This window comes from Aedes albopictus, chromosome 2, assembly GCF_035046485.1.
Source record: "Aedes albopictus strain Foshan chromosome 2, AalbF5, whole genome shotgun sequence".
In the NCBI taxonomy this organism is placed as follows: Eukaryota; Metazoa; Arthropoda; class Insecta; order Diptera; family Culicidae; genus Aedes; species Aedes albopictus.
The window spans coordinates 347,622,044-347,641,049 of NC_085137.1; the positions used below are offsets into that span (position 1 = coordinate 347,622,044).

The 19,006-nt window shown below is 39.8% G+C and overlaps 1 protein-coding gene across 1 annotated transcript in view; it reads left to right on the forward strand.

Moving 5' to 3' along the window:
- The first annotated feature begins 1,663 nt into the window (after nucleotides 1-1,663).
- LOC115263355 (serine protease 53-like) overlaps nucleotides 1,664-19,006 on the forward strand; it is a 43,811-nt gene continuing 26,468 nt past the window's right edge. The window contains exons 1-3 of the mRNA XM_062848398.1: nucleotides 1,664-2,287; nucleotides 2,354-2,528; nucleotides 18,347-18,692. Of these exons, the coding sequence (XP_062704382.1) occupies nucleotides 1,679-2,287; nucleotides 2,354-2,528; nucleotides 18,347-18,692 (1,130 nt within the window). The 5' untranslated portion in view covers nucleotides 1,664-1,678. The remainder of the gene's footprint in view (nucleotides 2,288-2,353; nucleotides 2,529-18,346; nucleotides 18,693-19,006) is intronic.

The following is a 19,006-nucleotide window of genomic DNA, read 5'->3' on the forward strand; positions in this document are numbered from 1 at the left end:
CCGATTGTATCGAGTCGTATTTTCTCCTATGTTATTCGCAATGGGGATTTTCACGGGTGGCTTATTGGGCCTACGCCAACACTCCTGTCTCGCCGGAGGGCCATCGTGCCAGTTCTGTTTAACGTCCCAACCAACACTGGGACGACCACGCTGATGGGGCTACCACCTTGGATCTAGCTGGGCGTGGTGCAGCGTTTCTTACTCAGCCGCTGGATGCCAGAACAGACGCTGTTTGAGCCGCACCTCCTTGGTGAACAGACACTCGGATCGTACCTCCTCAATCTAGCTGAAGTCAGAAGGACAACAGTGCCCAGGCTGCACTACCAGCTAAGCACACAACTCTTAGCTGGCGGTCTTTGTCATCGCTTGACCCGTGGAAGCATGAGGTAGGAACTTGTGAGGACCAGAGCTATATTGGACGCTCTCCTTATCGACTCACCGTTTTGCAGCCCCAGGTTAACGAAAATGCCGCTGATTGATTGTCGCATGTATGAGTTTGATTCACTATCATATTTGGCCACTTCCGGCAGGACATCCGGAACCGGTTCCGGAACACTACCAGTTCAGATATTGTCTGAAACTATTTTCCTGCTTACCGTTCATCAGGTTACCGAAAATGCCGCTGTTTGATGTGTCGCATGAATGGGTTGTGTTCCCTTTCAGATATGATTTTAGACTATTTTTCTGCTTACCGTTTATCAGATGATCGAAAATGCCGTGGTTTGATGGGTTGCATTTTCGTGTCTGGCCCCTTCCAGGGGTACCGGTCCGGAACACCTAAAGGGCCATAACTCCGGAACGGCTGGACCGATCCGAACCATTTTCAATAGGAAACAATAGGACCAGATTACGCGTCTAATGAACCGTCGGTCATTAAAATCGGTTGAGGTTTACTGCCAAAAAGTGATGTGAGTTTTTTTGTCCACACACACACATACACACACAGACATCACCTCAATTCGTCGAGCTGAGTCGATTGGTAAATATAACTCGACCCTCCGGGCCTTCTATCAAAAAGTCATTTTTGGAGTGAACATATAGCCTTTCCAGTACACTTAGTGTACGAGAAAGGCAAAAAATCAGAAAATCATTCGTCATTCAAATAACGTAATATAACTGTAAACTCATCCAACTAAAAATATCAGAAATAACTTGACGTAAGTTATTTTCTGTAACAGAGTTCAAACTGTAAAGATTGGCATCTATTATCTATTATTATCAATTATCTTTTATCTGTAGTATTTACTGTGTTGATAAGAAAGGCCGAAAAGGATGTGTGCTCAATGAATAAAAAGTAATGTGATGCTCTACTTTATTGGGCTTTTCCCGTTTTCGATAAAGAAATGAATCCAACTATGCGTAGCTGTCTGCATTCCTCCGATGTCAATGGTAAATAGATTTGTTTTTGTGAGATTCTCAACCAGGTTATCGGTTCATATTCAGCAAATCCATCATACCGATAGATATGAGGGCGCCACTGCATCTGCGCGTCAAACTGTTCAACAGTAATAACTGACCTAGATTAACAAGACATTCGCGTCGAATCGCTTTGTATTTGATGGGATGATAAGCAGATACATACGATTTCTGATTTAATATAAATATCCATTCGATTTCAATCAGGGGTATCAGTAAGCTTTCAAGAATTAATCGTAACCACATCTCAATAGAATCAATAATGATATTCGAGCTGTTAATCGTAGTGTTGATGCGCGGACTATCAGCTGCTCCAACGGAAAAGATCATCAATGGGACGGACACCACGATAGAGCAGTACCCGTTCATTTTCTCTCTGCGGTCTTCATCCGGTAGTCACTCCTGCGGCGGAAGTATCCTTACGAATTACTGGATGCTCTGTGCTGCACATTGTGTCAACGAGTACACCACTCCAATCCTTCAGTCGATCCAGGTTGGCCGAACGGAGATAACTAAGGCAGCCGATAGCTCAGTGTTCGACATTGATCGGGTGATCATTCATCCTGAGTATACTCCGTCCAACAGCTACAAAAACGATATTGCCGTTTTCAAGCTGAAGCGTCCGTTGGAGTTTAGTCAATCGGTCCAGCCCGTTCAACTGCCTTCTCCGTGCTTCGAAGTTCCGGAATCGAACCCAGAAGTAAGCCTACTGGGCTGGGGCGTAACCGATGCCGGAGTTGTTGCTTCGATTCTGCAAAAGGTGAACTACTACGCGGTACCGAACGAGGAGTGCAACCAAATTCACAGCAATACGATCTACCCGAGCCATATCTGTGCGGCTTATCCGGGTGGTGGCAAGGGACAGTGCAGTGTAAGTGACTCATTGATTGTGGAATGATGGGAAAAAATGTTATCAGTTTTTGTTTCTGCTTTACAGGGAGACTCCGGTGGACCTTTGATTCACAACGGGGTGCAGGTTGGAATCGTGTCGTGGAGCATCAAGCCTTGCACGATAGCGCCGTATCCTGGAGTGTTGACTAAAGTTTCTCATTTTATTGATTTTATTTACGAGCACACTGATTTGGACTCCGCTGCGTACCGTAATGCGAAATGTACTTAATGGTGCTACTGTTGATAGATGCAAATATACTCGATGATAGAAAATGTGAATGATTCATGAAAACTTGGGTTTGTGCAAATCCCTGCTCGACCAGTTTGAGTACATAGGTACCTCGCTGGAAGTGTATCTCATTTTTTTTTTTTTCATAATTTTATATGCCATAAAATTCGTTACCAGTCGCGGCCTCACATCGTTTTTGTTCCAATTTCACGTGTGCTCTCTACCGCCATGTAGTGGTTGCTAATCCAAACACAGCATAAGTAGAATTTGGCTGTTACGTTTTCATTGTTTACTGTAATTTGTTTTCGTTTTTGTTGTTGAAAAATGTAAGTAAAATGTAAAACAATGAAATTATAAATGAAATAAACATACTCTGTTACAGCTTTTAGCTGATTCGCACCCACTTGCCGGAGTTTGCGAGCTGCTTAATAGAATTCAGCCCTAACAAGGAGATCATAATGGGGGTCTTCAGAGGGGGTTTTCGAAAGCATTGTATATAATTTAAGTCGATTTTAGACGGGTTACAGGTTCGTTTTCGGGGGTTTCCGAGGCTATCACATGCGTTACATGGGATCCGAGTGGGTCTTAGGGGGTTTCGGAGGTATTTCAGGTCATTTTCGATGAAATTCCGAAGCATTACGGAGGAGTTTTCGGGGGTATCAAAGCGTCTCAGGTGCGTTACATGAGGTCATAGGTATCTTGGAGGCATTTCAGGAAGTTTAAGATGATTTGCAAAGACGTCTCTGCAACACCCCTGAAATGCCCTATGAAAGATGTTCTTGAAACCCCCTGATACGACCCTGACCTGGAATGCCTCGAAATGCCTCTGAAACGCCCGTAGCCCCATTGAAATCATCATAATCAATTTGAAATGCCTCTGAAGTCCCTTTGGACGCCTTCAATAGGCCATATACCGCACCTGAAAACCCCTTGAAACACCCCTAAAATGTTATCAATAGCCCCTAAAACCTCTAGGAACGCCTTTAAAATGTTCTTGAAACTCTCTGAAATGACTCTGGAATGCTTTGAAACGCCACTCAAACACCTTGCAACGACCTTTACAGGCTTCTGAGATTCCCTGAATTGCTCTTAAAGCCCCCTGAAACCCCCTTAATTCTATTGCATTCCCCGAAACCCCGTTATAACACCAAAAAGCCCTGACTAAAATCCCCTGAAACAAACCCCTGAAACGCCCGTGAAGCCCTTGGAACCTCCTTTTTTGGTCCCACTGGGAAACTTTTTGGAAACCCCCTAGCCCTAAGCACCACCTCAAACGCCCAGGAGCAAGACCTGTTCTCACGAAGTAGATTCCCTTATTGGAGCCAAAACATAATTTATGCATAAATTTCCCTGTTTCTATGCCCTTTTCAATTTATGCACATGTTTTATTTATGCACCCCCAGCCATATGCATAAAAAGAGGTTCAAGTGTATCAGAATTGCGCATAAGGTGCTGTCCATAAATTACGTACACCTTGTCTTTTTTTACGTTCATGCATGACTTAGCGACAAAAAATTCTGCCACCAAGAAAATGAGCAAACTCAACATTTTTATATTTTTTAAAACATCTCCGTGATTAGGAAATGTGTACAAAAAGAGCGATTCCAAGCAACAGCATCAAAATTAAGGAAAATTTTTAATTCATGATTTTCTATTGAACTGAAACTTTGCACAGTTTTTCAGTTCCATCTAAATCGCCATTTTTCGATATCAAATTTTTATTTAGAGCCACGACTAACTTTTCAAAAGGGTGTATGTGAAAATGGTTCAAAAATATTCAAAAATATGCACAGCCAAAACGGATTGTTCGATTGTTATGAATTTTTCAGCAAAGTTAGATAGCTAAATGGTGATTTCTAAGAAAATATACACTGTGAAAAAAAATCTATTTTATCATTGAAAAACATCATTTTTGTCACAAAAACTCAAATATCTCAAAACCCTATCTTTTTACCAACTTGAATTTTTTAGGAAAAACGGTCCATTGTATTAGCAATCTACCATAAAAATTTGGTGATGGTAAACTAATAAACAAAAAAGTTATAACATTTCAAAAATTTCACAATTTTTACATTTAGTAAAAAAAATTTTTCTGTGTAAATTATTTCGGCCGGGAATCGCGATTTGATGCTGATTTTATTGTTCAGCAAAGTTAGATAACTAAATGGCGATTCCTAAGAAAATATACACTGTGAAAAAAATCTTTTTTAACATTAAAAAATATCATTTTTGTCACAAAAACTCAAATATCTCAAAACCCTATCTTTTTACCAACGTAATTTTTTAGAGAAAACGGTGCATTGTATTAGCAATCTACCATGAAAATAAACAAAAAAATTATGATAATTCAAACATTTCACAATTTTCACATTTAGTTATTATTTTTTTTAGTGTAAATTATTTCGGCCGGAAATTGAAGTTTGATGCTGATTTTATTGTTAATGGCCTTGCGTGAGTAAAACAAGTTGTTTTTATTATATATTATATATACATATAATATACTATGTACCGTAATGTTCCGATTTTATCACGCCCTCCGCGCATTAGTCGTTTATTCATTAATTTGCTGTTACATTTGAGGACAAGTGTTTTCCCTCTTCTTCAAGATGAATGTTGAAAGCGTGTTTTGCAACGTTAAAAATACTGAAATGGGTATAGATGTTGAAGAATATTACAGGGCATTTTTGAAAAGGGGCGTAATTAAATTGTTTAAACAGATGTCGCTGATGGCAATTTCTCAGATGTTGTCGTTTTCGAACTTCCTGCGCCCTGCTTTACCGATGATATACAGATGGCTCGTTTGTCAAATTTTAGACGGCAGGACGTGCAAATGCGTAATTTTGTACACAATGTGGACATTTGGGCATAACCAGTCTCTTTCAGTTTATCTATGGTGCTTTCGGTGAGATTTCGTAACTCTTTTGAACATTTTTTTTCATCAAACGGTCTACAAGAGAGCGTTGAGTTGAAGACATTTGAGAAAGCGACTGTTCATCTTGTTCGTTAGATTATAATAAACAAAATCACTTATTAATTTTAACTTACTTGTTTGGTGTTGGTGGCTGAAGAAAAAAAAATACTATACAATTTTTAATATTCATAGCGGTAGTATTTTTTTGTTTTTTTCGTGAGCATTGTCAGGTATGTATACAGACAAACAAACGTAACACTGGCGAAATTTTCATTGACCACGCCTTCAACGATCATTTTGAATCTTGGTTGTGGCTTTCATAACAAGAAGAGCGCCCATCGTTTTTCTTTGCGTTTGACGTTTCACACTAGCGCCTTCTGATGACGATATTGCACAACGCAGTGTTTCGTGAAACATTTCCACCAGGTGGTGATAGTGTGAACTGGGCGATGAATTTTCACTAAAATTGTTCTAGGCGTTTCGTCTGTTTGTCTGTGGTATGTACCTCTTATGCATTTGTTGTTGTTGAAGTTACTCGCATTCTTCCGATCATAAAGTCTGTTCTCTACACACTTAATTTTGATTACCGAGTTCGGTAATTTTTTGACGAGATTAAAACTGCTGAGCACCGAACTCGTTCAGCAAAAATGCATTGTTTACCTTTTCCATACGATTTTGACAGTTGTTTTACTGAGCCTCAGTAAAATCGATTACCGAAACTACCGAGATCGTACTGCTGTTATAATCTCGTCAAAAAAGTACCGAACAGGCAATTCAGAAATAAGTGTGTAAGAGGGATTTTTTTGCGGATAAACTAGACGTATACGCGTAAAAAAAAACTTTTATTATACAGCTTTTGTCTTAAAAATAAATTCAATTCCATTTTTCTTATAATCAACAGCTTTTCAACACTATCAAGGTATTTTTTCACCAGTCACGTACAATAAAAAGTATGACAATCTCAATATTTTTGATCACAACACTGGATCGCGTCTAAGTTTCAAATAGATACTATAGTAATTACGAATAATCAAACTAAAGTATCATGAAAACAACTTGTTTAATTCAGGCGGTAGCCTTTACAATAAAATCAGCATCAAAATATAATTCTCGAAATAATTTACACAGAAAAAAAATTTTTTTTGTTACTAAATGTAAAAATTGTGAAATGTTTGAAATGTCATAACTTTTTTGTTTATCAGTTTACCATCACCAAAATTTTATGGTAGATAGCTGATATAATGGGCCATTTCCCCTAAAAAATTGAAGTTGGTAAAAAGATAGGGTTTTGAGATATTTGAGTTTTTGTGACAAATATCATATTTTTTCAAAGTAGAAAAAGAAATTTTTTACAGTGTATATTTTCTAAGGAATCATCATTTAGTTATCTAACTTTGCTGAAAAATTTATAACAATCGAACAATCCGTTTTTGCTGTACAGCTTTTAGAATATTTTAGAACTATTTTCGCATACACCCTTTTGAAAAGTTAGTCGTGAGTGAATATGAAGGTTTAATATCAAAAAATGGCGATTTATATGAAATTGAAAAACTGCGCAAAGTTTCAGATATTTTTGAAATGGTCGCTCAGGATCGACTGACATGACTCCGTGGAATTCCTCAAAATATAAAAATGTCTATTTTATTTATTATTTTGGCAGTAGAATTTTATTTCGCTAAGCCAATAGTGGACGTAAAATGAGGTTTAGGTGTATCGGTCTGGGAGAGAGAAAGTACGTCCAAGAGTTGCGGACCTTACACAAATTTTGGGATTTTCATAAAGGGTAAAGGAGAGGGTAGGGGATCGAAAAATGTCGATTCGTTTCGTAATAAATGGGTAACGCCTAAGAAAATATGTAAATATTATTAATAAATAATATTGCTGGTAACTATGGCAACGGCGGCGAGTGCAAAATGAAAGCTTCAGCAGGGCTTCAGCATTGCCAATTTTGTAAACTCGTAATTATTAAGAAATGCTTCATAAAAAAATCAACAAGCGCGCTATAAAGGACGAACATGTGTTACATGAAAATGTACAATGTTACCCAAGATGTTACTCATAAATAATTGATGGGTTCGTTCGCATATTACACACTAAGAGGGGAGGGAGTGGGTCTACCGCTGTGTTACGCTCCATATAAAAATTCGGAATTCTTCATACAAAGGTGTTTACGTGGGGGGAGGAAGGGGGTTTAAAATTGGGAAATTTAGCGTAACATAATATGCGAATGAACCCTGAAAACGTTCCATTCTTTATTTATACAAAATGCACATTAAAAGAAAAACTTTGCACCAAGGCTGACACAAATTTCGTTTTTCTCTTTGTTTAACTTTGTTTACAAACCACACCAACCCCCCTTCAGAAAATATAAGTCGGATTTCAACATGTTGAGGCTGTACAAAATAAATATTATTCAAAAATTTAGGGGATCTAGGACCTACCGAGACAACATGGAGTCGCATAAGGAAGCACACAGTACATCGTATAAACTACTATTTTTGAAAGCATATGATGATATTTTTGAACTTATTGCGATGTATTTAGTAGAGTTGTATAAGAATACAAAACAACTTCTAGAAGGTATATAAAATCGTAGTAAACGATATTCTGATGTTTTGCATATTCGCATAAGCGTGCGAGCGATCTCGCAAAGTGTCAAATGAAATCGGATAATTGCGTACTGCGATGATTATACGACTCTACTGGAACTTTTCTTTAGTTAGCGCCAGTTTAACTCGCATTGGTGCATGCAAACTTTTAAATATAAGATTCGTTTATGTTTACATAATGCGACTCAATGTGATAACAATGAAAAATGTCATGATAATAATTACACCGTTCAACACTAAATTTTGTTATGGGATGAGAGAAAAAATAACAGGGGTTTAGGACCCCAGAAGTGTCATAATGAAAGAATTTTTTGAAAAATATTGGACCAGGCCTTCACAGTTTAAGACCGAAGTTTGTCTGGAGAACTTGGGGTGTTCAATTGATATGCGCGTTAGAACGGGCTGTGCATATATTTGGGCGTTAGACAATTACGAAACAAACCTGAATACCGAAAACGCCTAAATATATGCACCATACGTTCTTATGCGCGTATTTATCAATTGAACACTAGTATGGGACAAACATCAAATTCACGCTCCAGTCGACTTTTTTGATTCCATTTAGGTCCCATATGAACTGTGCAAAATTTCAGCACAATCGGTGAAACTATAATTTAGCGCAAGCGGTTCAAAGTCTTCATACGATTTACTATGGGAAAAGTTACACTTTCAAACAAAAAATCCCAGAGGTCACCCTTTGTCTCCTTAATTCAAAACGATCAACGTTTCTTGTAGAAAACTCATTTCTGAAACTTTCTTTTGAAGACCGCAAAACGATTGGATGCTTGTGGAAAAAGTTATTGATTTATTACCGATTAGTGCTCCAACGAACGGCTTTTTGTTTTGTTTTATCAGCAGCACTGTAGCTGCCGCTGTTGCATGGGGTGGCGGGAGGCATCACCACCCCCAGAAACAGCAGCAGCCAAGGCAGCAGCTACAGTGCTGCTAATAAAACAAAACAAAAAGCCGTTCGTTGGATCACTAATCGGTAATAAATCAATAACTTTTTCCACAAACATCCAATCGTTTTGCGGTCTTCGAAGGAAAGTTTCATAAATGATTTTTCTACAAGAAGCGATGATCGATTTGAATTAAGGAGACAAAGGGCAACCTCTGGGATTTTTTATCTGAAAGTGTAACTTTTCCCATAGTAAATCGTATGAAAACTTTGAACCGCTTGCGCTAAATTATAGTTTCACCGATTGCGCTGAAATTTTGTACGGTTCATATGGGACCTAAATGGTATCCAAAAAGTCGACTGGAGCGAGGATTTATTTTTTCCATGCAAGCGTGTCCCATACTATTGAACACCCAAGTACTCCATACAAACTTCGGTCTTGAACGGTCCAATATTTTTCAAAAATTCTTTTACTATGGCACTTCTGGGGTCCCGAACTCCTGTTATTTTTTTTTTCTTATTCCATAACACCAAATTTTGAGAAATTTTGTCGAGCACTGTTAATAATCTGCTTGTTCAATAATGAATGTACAACAGTAGTGTGACTAAGAAATCCAAAAATCATTAGTACGATGCTGAGGTGACAAAAGTTGTATTTTTTTATATATTTCGCACAGGTCTTCAGTTAACCTCGTAGTTGAGGCTGTGGATCGCCAATTCGGAGACGGTGAGTTCGATTCCCGTTAGGGTCGGGAAAATTTTCTCGACTCCCTGGGCATAGTGTTTGCCTCACAATATACAAATTCATTATTACACCCTCTAACGCAATGTTGAACAGCTAGCACGAAAGTCCATCACCTTGCCGTAACCCTCTGCAAGATTCGAAGGGACTCGAGAGTGTCCCTGATACTCGAACTACGCACATCACTCGATCCATCGTCGCCTTGATCAATCGCATCAGTTTATCCGGGAATCCGTATTCGTGCATAATCTGCCATAGCTGTTCTCGATCGATTGTATCACACGCCGATTTGAAATCAATGAACAAGTGATGTGTGGGCACGTTTTATTCGCGGCATTTCTGCAACACCTGGCGGATAGCGAGCATCTGGTCCGTTGTAGCGCGTTCACCCATAAATCCAGCCTGATATTTGAGAGAGTATCTTGTAGGCAGCGCTCAGTAGTGTGATCGCGCGGTAGTTCCCGCAATCCAACTTGTCGCCCTTTTTGTAGATGGGACACACGATACCTTCCATCCATTCCTCCGGTAATACTTCCTCCTCCAAAATCTTGGTAATGACCCAGTGTAGTGCTCTCACCAGTGCTTCTCCACCGTATTTTAGAAGCTCGCTTGTTAGTTGATCTGCTCCAGGGGCTTTGTTGTTTTAGAACCGGCCTACCTCCTCCTCAATCTCTTGGTGGTTAGGAACTGGAAATCTATCGTCCGCATTGAGGTACACATCGTAATGCTACCGCCACCTCTCGACCACCTCACGCTCGCTAGTGAGAAGATCCCCGTGATTGTCTCGGCACATGTTGGCTTGTGGTACAAAGCCTCGGCGCGAGGGATTTAGCTTCTCTTAGAACTTCCGGGTGTCCTTAACGCGGTACAGCTCTTCCATCGCTTTGCGATCTCGTTCTTCCTGCTGGCGCTTCTTCCACCAGAAAACTGAGTTTTGCCTGTTTCGCGTCTGTATATTCCGTGCCTCATTCGCCCTCGTGCGGTGTTGCAACATTCTAGCCCATGCTGCATTCTTCTCGTTTTTCAACTGTTCACATTCGCCGTCGTATCAGTCGTTTTTGTGAATCGGAGTCGTGAAGCCTAGTGCTGCAGTCGAGGTACTACCTATGGCAGATCGGATGTCCCTCCAGCCATCTTTAAGTGTAGCTGCATGCACCAAGCTGATCTTGCTTTGGTAGGGCCTCTGCTAACTGCTGCCCGTAGTCTTAAGCCACATCTACGTTACGTAGCTGCTTGATGTTGAGCCGCGGCGTTCGACTTCGACGCGTGGTAATAACTGCACATCAGTTCCTTTTCCTTACATTTTGCTTTTTTCTAGGAGGCGTTTCATTTTTCGGAAGGACCCTGGTTTATTGCTTCCAATCCGGTTTGTAACGACCCACGTTCTGTTGAGTATCATGCTGCAGCAAGAACGCTTATGCTTTGTTATTATAGTTTATTGCATTGCTAACTGGACTGCGACAGAGTGCGGAATCTTAAATAAAAGTGCGATATTGCATCGAATCGTTGCGGTGTGTTCACCGCAACTATTCAACATGAGCTAATGAATAAGTGCGGTGAAGACATCGGAACCATCTGACACCAAATCGCACTTTTAATTGAGATTCCGCACTTCCTCGTCGCACTTTTAACTGCGCAATGCGCAATATCTTTCAAAATATCTCTGCACTCCTTTCAATGAATCCATGGATGTGCTCCCGGCTGCTTAGTTGATTGCTACGTAAAGGTAAAATTGCTACCAAACCATTTTTTTGCCTACCATTTTCAAAAGCACAGATTTTGTCTTCCACAAAACGCGTGAAGTTGAAAATTCTACTCAATGTACACCGCAAGCAATTATTTTTCAGATTCTTGAAAAAAAAAAAAATACAAGAATTATAGAAATATTTCAAAACTGAATATTTTCGTTTTGAAACTGAATTTTAATGCTAGTATTTAGACTTCAATGTCTTATAAAATATCATACATTTCATATGGGTTTCTGATACAATATATATATATATATATATTTTTTTAGGTAAACCTGAGAAGTTGGAAAGACTTGAACATGTCTTCAAACATTTTAAAACATTGAAGAAGCATAAAAACATGATTTGAATCTGTTTAACTATTATTGCTCTTGTGGCACCAAGAGACAAACGACAATTACAGATAAATATTTCATTTTTTCAGGTTCATAATACCCAGCACGACCCATGTTCCCATGTAAACAAATCATCAATCTAGACTGCATACGGTAGGTCAAGGTTGAAGCCAAAATGGGCCACCCCCATAAGCTTCTGACCGACTTGCCTTTCTAAAAGATAACAGTGCCTCTGCAGTGGGCTCCTCTTATAAATCAAAATCAGCTGTGCATCCTTATCTTTGGAAGCATTTATTTTCTGGTTCTGTCTAATGATAAAGATACCGTCCGACACCGTAACGATGCCGTTTCTTATCAAAGCAAGGATGGTTGGTGACCTATGGAATTGATTAGGTGGCAATATTGATGGTCAATTGAGAAGTATACATTGTAAGGCATGCTTGGCAAATAAAGAATTTAATGCGTTCTACAGATTGTTGTACATTGTACGTACTGTTGTGTGAAATGTAGATGCTTGAAGTTCAGGAATTTCAAATAAATCATAAACTAAGATATTTATTCTCCTTTTTTTAATTTTTTTTTTATTTTTCTACTAGGGTATGAGAGCCATAAGATTTTTGCCTTTCTCGTACACCAAGGTGTACCGAAAGGCTATATGTTCACTCCAAAAATGAAATTTTGATAGAGCCCCCGATAGACCCCCGACAATCGACTCAGCTCGACGAGTTGAGATGATGTCTGTGTGTGTGTATGTGTGTGTGTGTATGTATGTGTGTGTGTATGTGTACAAAAAAAGGTCACCTCACTTTTAGACAGTAAATATCAACCGATTTTAACGATCAACGACTCATTCGACGCAGAATCTGGTCCCATTGTTTCCTATTGAAAATGGTTCAGATCGGTCCAGCCGTTCCGGAGTTATGGCCATTTAGGTGTTCCGGATCGGTACCCCTGGAAGGGGACAGACATGAACATGCACCAAACCCATGCATGCGACCCATCAAACCACGCCATTTACGATTATCTGATGAACGGTGAGCAGGAAAATAGTCGCAGACCATATCTGAACCGGTAATGTTCCAGAACCGGTTCTGGGTGTCCTGCCGGAAGTGGCCAAATATCAAATTGAATATAACTCATGCATGCGACACATCAAACAGCGGCTTTTTCGATAATCTGATGAACAGTTAGCAGGAAAACAGTATCAGACCACATCTGAACCGGTAATGTTCCGGAACCGCTACCGGATGTCCCACCGGAAGTGGCCAAATATAAAAGAGTACCAAACCCATGCATGCGACACATCAAACAGCGGCATTTTCGATAACCTGATGAACGGTTAGCAGGAAAACGATATTAGTCCATATCTGAACCAGTAGTGTTCCGGAACCGGTTCCGGGAGTCCCGGCGGATGTGGCCAAATAAAAAAGAGTACCTAACTCATGCATGCGACACAACAAATAACGGCTTTTCTGATAACCTGATGACTGGTTATCAAAGAAATTGGTTAGGACCACATTAGAGACAGCCGGTTGTATTCCGGAACCAGTTCCGGGTGTCGCGCCGGAAATGGCCAAATATAAAAGTGAACCAAACCCATGCATGCGACACATCCAACAGCGGCATTTTCGATAACCTGAGAAACGGTAAGCAGAAAAACAGTATCAGACCATATCTGAACCGGTAATGTTCTAGAACCGGTTCCGGATATCCCACCGGAAGTTGATAAATTTAAAACAGTACCAAACCCATTCATGCGACACATCAAACAGCGGCATTTTCGATAACCTGATGAACGGTTAGCAGGAAAACAGTATCAGACCATGTCTGAACCGTTAGTTGTTTGGAACCGGTTCCGGGGGTCTCGACGGATGTGGCCAAATATAAAAGAGTATCAAACCATGCGTGCATGCGATACAACAAATAACGGCTTTTCTGATAACCTGATGACTGGTTATCAAAGAAATATGTTAGGATCACATTAGGGACAGCCGGTAGTGCCGTAACCAGTTCCGGGTGTCCCTCCGAAAGCGGCTAAATATATGCGACAGAGCAAAGCTAGGATTTTTTGATAACCTCATGAACGTTAGCAAGCAAACAGGTTCAGACTGGTGAAAAAAATGTTTTACGCATATGGTCAAATCTCAACCGTTACGTAGTAATTGAACTTTACATGTTTTTGACTTTGCTTGTCTCAAACTAACTATAACTTGAAAATGGTCAAACTTATCGCATTTGAAAGATGATTAAATTTGCTACCAAAAAAGATCTTGGAATCTATTTGTTTAGTTAGATAACTAAAGCTAAAAAGCTCGAAAGTAATGTTTTGCCTTTCTCGTACACTTAGTGTACTAAAAAACTGTTCACTCAAAAAACGATTTTTCGAAACAAGGCTCGGAGGATCAAGTCGCATATACCAATCAACTCAGTTCAACGAATTAAGATTATGTATGTATGTGTGTATGTATGTATGTATGTATGTATGTATGTGCGCAAAATAAGTTCACTCATTTTTCAGGAACTTCCCATTGGCCGATTTATCGGATTATAGCTTGAATCTAACTGGAATTGTTTGCTATTAAAAATGGTCCAGGTCGGCCAAGGCGTTCCGATGTTATGGCCATTTCAGTGATCCGGACCAGCACCGGTAGAACTGGCCGTATATAAAACTAAACTAGCCCCATCATGCGATACATCATGGTTGGCGAGTTTTGTGCGGAAATCAACACTGGAGACCAGAAACTCCACTAAAACTTAAGATGGTGGCTCCGAATTCAAAATCGCGGCTCTTAAATGGAGTTTTAGGGCCTGAAACAATGCATTTTTGGTATATTTGGTAATGGGATGATTTCTGGATTCCAAAAATGGCGACTTGAATATCCAAGATGTTGGTCCAAAATCAAGATGGCGGCTGTTTAATGAAGTATATTTTTCGTAGGGAAGATGCCTGGACGCCAAAAATGGCGACCAGAACATCCAAGATGGCAATCCTAAATCCTAAATGGCAGCTTCGAATTCAAGATAGCGTCTTTTGCTCAAGAGTTTGAGGCTCAAACATTAAAAGCCAGATAAACGATATGATTTCTGGTATCATGAAATGGATTTCTGTTAATTGTATGACAGTGCGAAGTACATCAACATTTCGCTTGATTTTTATTAAAATGGGGTTTCGAAGGCACGAGAAAGGCGCCATCACCGCTAGGTGGATTAATTAGGGTTTTTTTTATCTGTATTAACAAGATTTTCAGCCCTTGGCTAGTTCATCTCGACTCCATAAGTAATCTAACATTCCCAAATTCATCAAATTCGAAAAGAAGCGATTGCAGTACCGATTATTTCCGTTCTTTTTGCTTTCATGTGTGCTCTTTACAAACAAAATATACAAAAATAAGAAACAGAACAAACAACACTTCACTATTTTGTTTTTCGTAGAATTTGTTCCCTTATTAAGCATATGGCTTCTATATATGCTGAATAAAGGATCCAATCCCTACTTCTATCAGAAATGTTGTCCAAGCTGAGACAGAGCCTGCTTCTCAACTAAATATTCTACATGCATTGCTACAACTATAAACAGAGAGCTTTCTTTGTCAATTGGCCATTTTGCATTAATGTATCTTCAAGCAGATGCGATAGTGCTCTATATCGATGAAGTTTGAATAGTATTTTCATTACTAAAATATTCTGGACCGATCGGGAAATGAACCCTATCCCTTCAACATGGTCTTGCTGAATACCAGCTCGTTCTCTGCTTCAGCCGCTTCAGCTACGTCTTGTATCTCTGATGTAAATTTTTCAACTGGAAATTTGTTTTAGTCCAAGAAGAAACGTTTATCATCGTGTGGAGCTTTTGACCGACATCTACCGACAACATCAAGATCGAACTATTGATAACAACGGCAGCTTGAGCTTTAGCTTCGTAAACTTTATATCGACCATTTTCAGTTCGAACTGTATGTCGCCGGAGCAGAAAAACAGCATTGGGATAATCTTGATCAATAACAGAGATACTTTACCGTTTATCTCTAAAACATATTATTTACTATAGCAACGGTTATTTGAAATGCACCTGAAACTTATTCAACAGTTACACGCTAAAACCGCTTAGCACCTAAAATGTGTAAGACCTACTCATAAGTACATAATTTCCAGACCACAACAAAAATTTGTTACAGTTACACATTCACAAAAACAGCTTGTACATATTGTTGTTTACCAAGGTCACTAGTAAACCTAGCTAGATTGCCGTACCATTAATTTTGCAAATTTCACGATTTTGTGGACACAGGAGCTGATTTTGTGAATGTGTATGGTTTACACATTTTTAGTGTAATCTGGAAATAATACACTTAAGTGCTACCGGAGCGGACCTGGTGTGATGGTTAGAACACTTGACTATCACGCCGAGGACCTGGGATCGAATCCCACTCCCGACAGACTCACAAAATGTGAGTTCTTCCTTCGGAAGGGAAGTAAAGCGTGGGTCCCGAGATGAACTAGCCTAGGGTTAAAAATCTCGTTAATACAGATAAAAAAAAAACAACTTAAGTGCTGAGCGGTTTTAGCGTGTATTAAAACCAAAATAAGTAGCAAAACTGTTTAAGTAGGAAGGTATTGACGATCTTGCGCCAAATAATACGACGCACAGGCAAATACAATTATTCCACCACAAAATGTTCACACCATACACAGCATACATATTGGTTGTAGACGTGTGCGCCGAAGCACATTTCATCGGTGGCGGCGTATATAGTAATTTGAGTCAGCGGCGGCGGCGACGTGGGCGTCACGCCGGACGCCCTGTTCGGCGGCGGCGGCGGCGGCGTAATCGGCGCGAAGTTTTTTTTTAATTTATTTTCATGAACTGCAACTGTCAAAACTTCAACACAGAATAGTTTGTTTTCTATAGAGTAATGCGGGGCAAAAGTTTGCACCTAACAGTCTTCATAGAATAGCTATTGAAATTGAACAAAAAGAAAATAATTTATTTTTTTCTCGTTAAATTGATCCCTATCATGTTACCTTCAAAACGTAGTACTGGATTTTTTCGCATTCTTTTTGTAGTTCTAGTAATAACATTATCAATACAAGTAATCCAATGCGATCTTTTACCCCATACTGGGGGCAAAAGCTCGCATTGTACGGGGCAAAAGTTCGCACATGGTAAAGGATAGTTTATTGGCGTGGAGTTCATTTGCTTCATGTTAATTTATGTTTATCCTTTCACTCTAGCCATTAAACGTGTTTCTTTCCATTAGTGATATTAGATCCCAACTGGAACACGGCCATGTTCTCAGTTTTGTATACAGTATATTTTATGTTTCCACAACTATTAACAAAGAGCTTTCCCTTCCTGCTTTACTGCAGTTGTCAAATTACATTGTGGGGTAAAAAATACCCGCGAAAAAATCAAACATGCTGTATTAATTGTAGTGATGATGCTCTAGATTCAGAAATATATTTGTATTCTTCAATCACTTAACTTAACAACTAGGGCACTGCGTGAACAATTCCAATTGGAAGCTGTACTTACATTTTGTACAGCGTCTAAATGTATTCTATTCTATTATAATTCTACTATATCGAACAGGTTGCCGTTGCGCTGCTTTCACTTACTACCCTATCATGGTAGAATGATGAACACGGGGATGTTTATGTGTGGCTGTTGGTTATTCCTGTTTCCAGTCCGATTGGGGGTCCATTAATATAGGGTGCCGAAGTCCAAGTAACCGGGTCCATTTGAGCCATGCATGGGCTCAGAAGAGGGTCAGTTTCAGCTGCTTTCTGGTGGAAAGAGCAACTGACGAAAGTGCCGGGGCTGGGATCGGACCCATGACCATCTGCTTATGAAGCAAACGTGTGGCCAATTGCGCCACGGGCCCCGGCTCATTCAGAAATCTAGTGCAAATTTTTGCCCCACTGTCGAGGCTTTAGAAATGTTCCTGTCTGCAAGAAGCATAAGTAGTTTTTTGTTCATTCGAGTACACCTCTCGAACGATTCACCGACATCAAGAGGTTATTAATTTCTTCCTCTTCCTGGCACTACAAATTCTTATTCTAAAAGGTCCAAAAGTTACATCAAAACCGCTAGAAACACATTTTTTTAAAGTTTCTTGACATGATGTTGGAACGGGCGGATGACCAAATAAATACATCTTGGCTTCCGAAACATTCTAACGGAAGGTACCTGGACTATACGTCCAAAAGCCCGTTCCAACATAAACAAAATACCGCGATCGCGCTAATTGATCGCGCCATTAAGTTAACATGTGGGGCGAAGCGGGAAGAAACGTTAAAACAAGCAACACAAGTCCTAGAAAGAAACAACTACCCCTCCTGGTTCATACAGAAACTAAAAAGACTCCGCATACACAAACACTACAACACCTTGGAGGCCGACAACCGAACTACACTCCCACAGAAATATGTTTCCGCACCTTATGTGCCTGGTCTTAGCGAAAAGTTGAGAAAAGTCTTAAGAAAAAATGACGTCACTCTTGCTTCTAGACCGCAAAACAAAATAAAAAAACCAAATATTCAGCAAACTGAAGGACCCTATACCACCAGGGAAACAGAAGAACGTGGTGTACTGCATACCATGTGGGGCTGACGAGAAGGTGTACATCGGCCAAACGAAAAGGATGCTAGAAGTAAGAGTGGCGGAACACAAGAATGACTGCCGAGGTAGAAACCCGAAATCGGGCCTGGCAGTCCACAAAATGGAAGAAGGACATATCTTCAACTTCGATCAAGTGAAGATTTTGGATCGAATCCAAGACCAGGCAACCAGGAACATAGCAGAGGTGTTTCATATTAAGAAGAGAGGAGAAGATCTCACTGTGAACCTACAGAGAGAGTGTGGGAACTTCAACTCGGCTTACAACGGGCTTTTAGCTCAGTTGCGAAGACAACCGTGAGAGGAAAACTGCGTGTATGAGAGAATGAGTGAAACAGCATAATGGGTGAAAGTTGGGTGAAAGTAGGCATGAGATGGGTGTTACAAATTAGTATTATATAACTGACGAAGTTGAAGGGGTGATTCCAGCTGAATGTAAGTGTTTTGTGATTTGTAAATTGTATTGTATTTGTACTTGAATCAATGTTTTAAATAAATGTATAATGTTTTAGGCGTCTGATGATGACCGAAGAATAGTAGGTCGAAACGCGTCACGCAAAATAAGCTGTTTCCGTTATTTTTCACCGATAATTGCCAATAAACCGCATAAT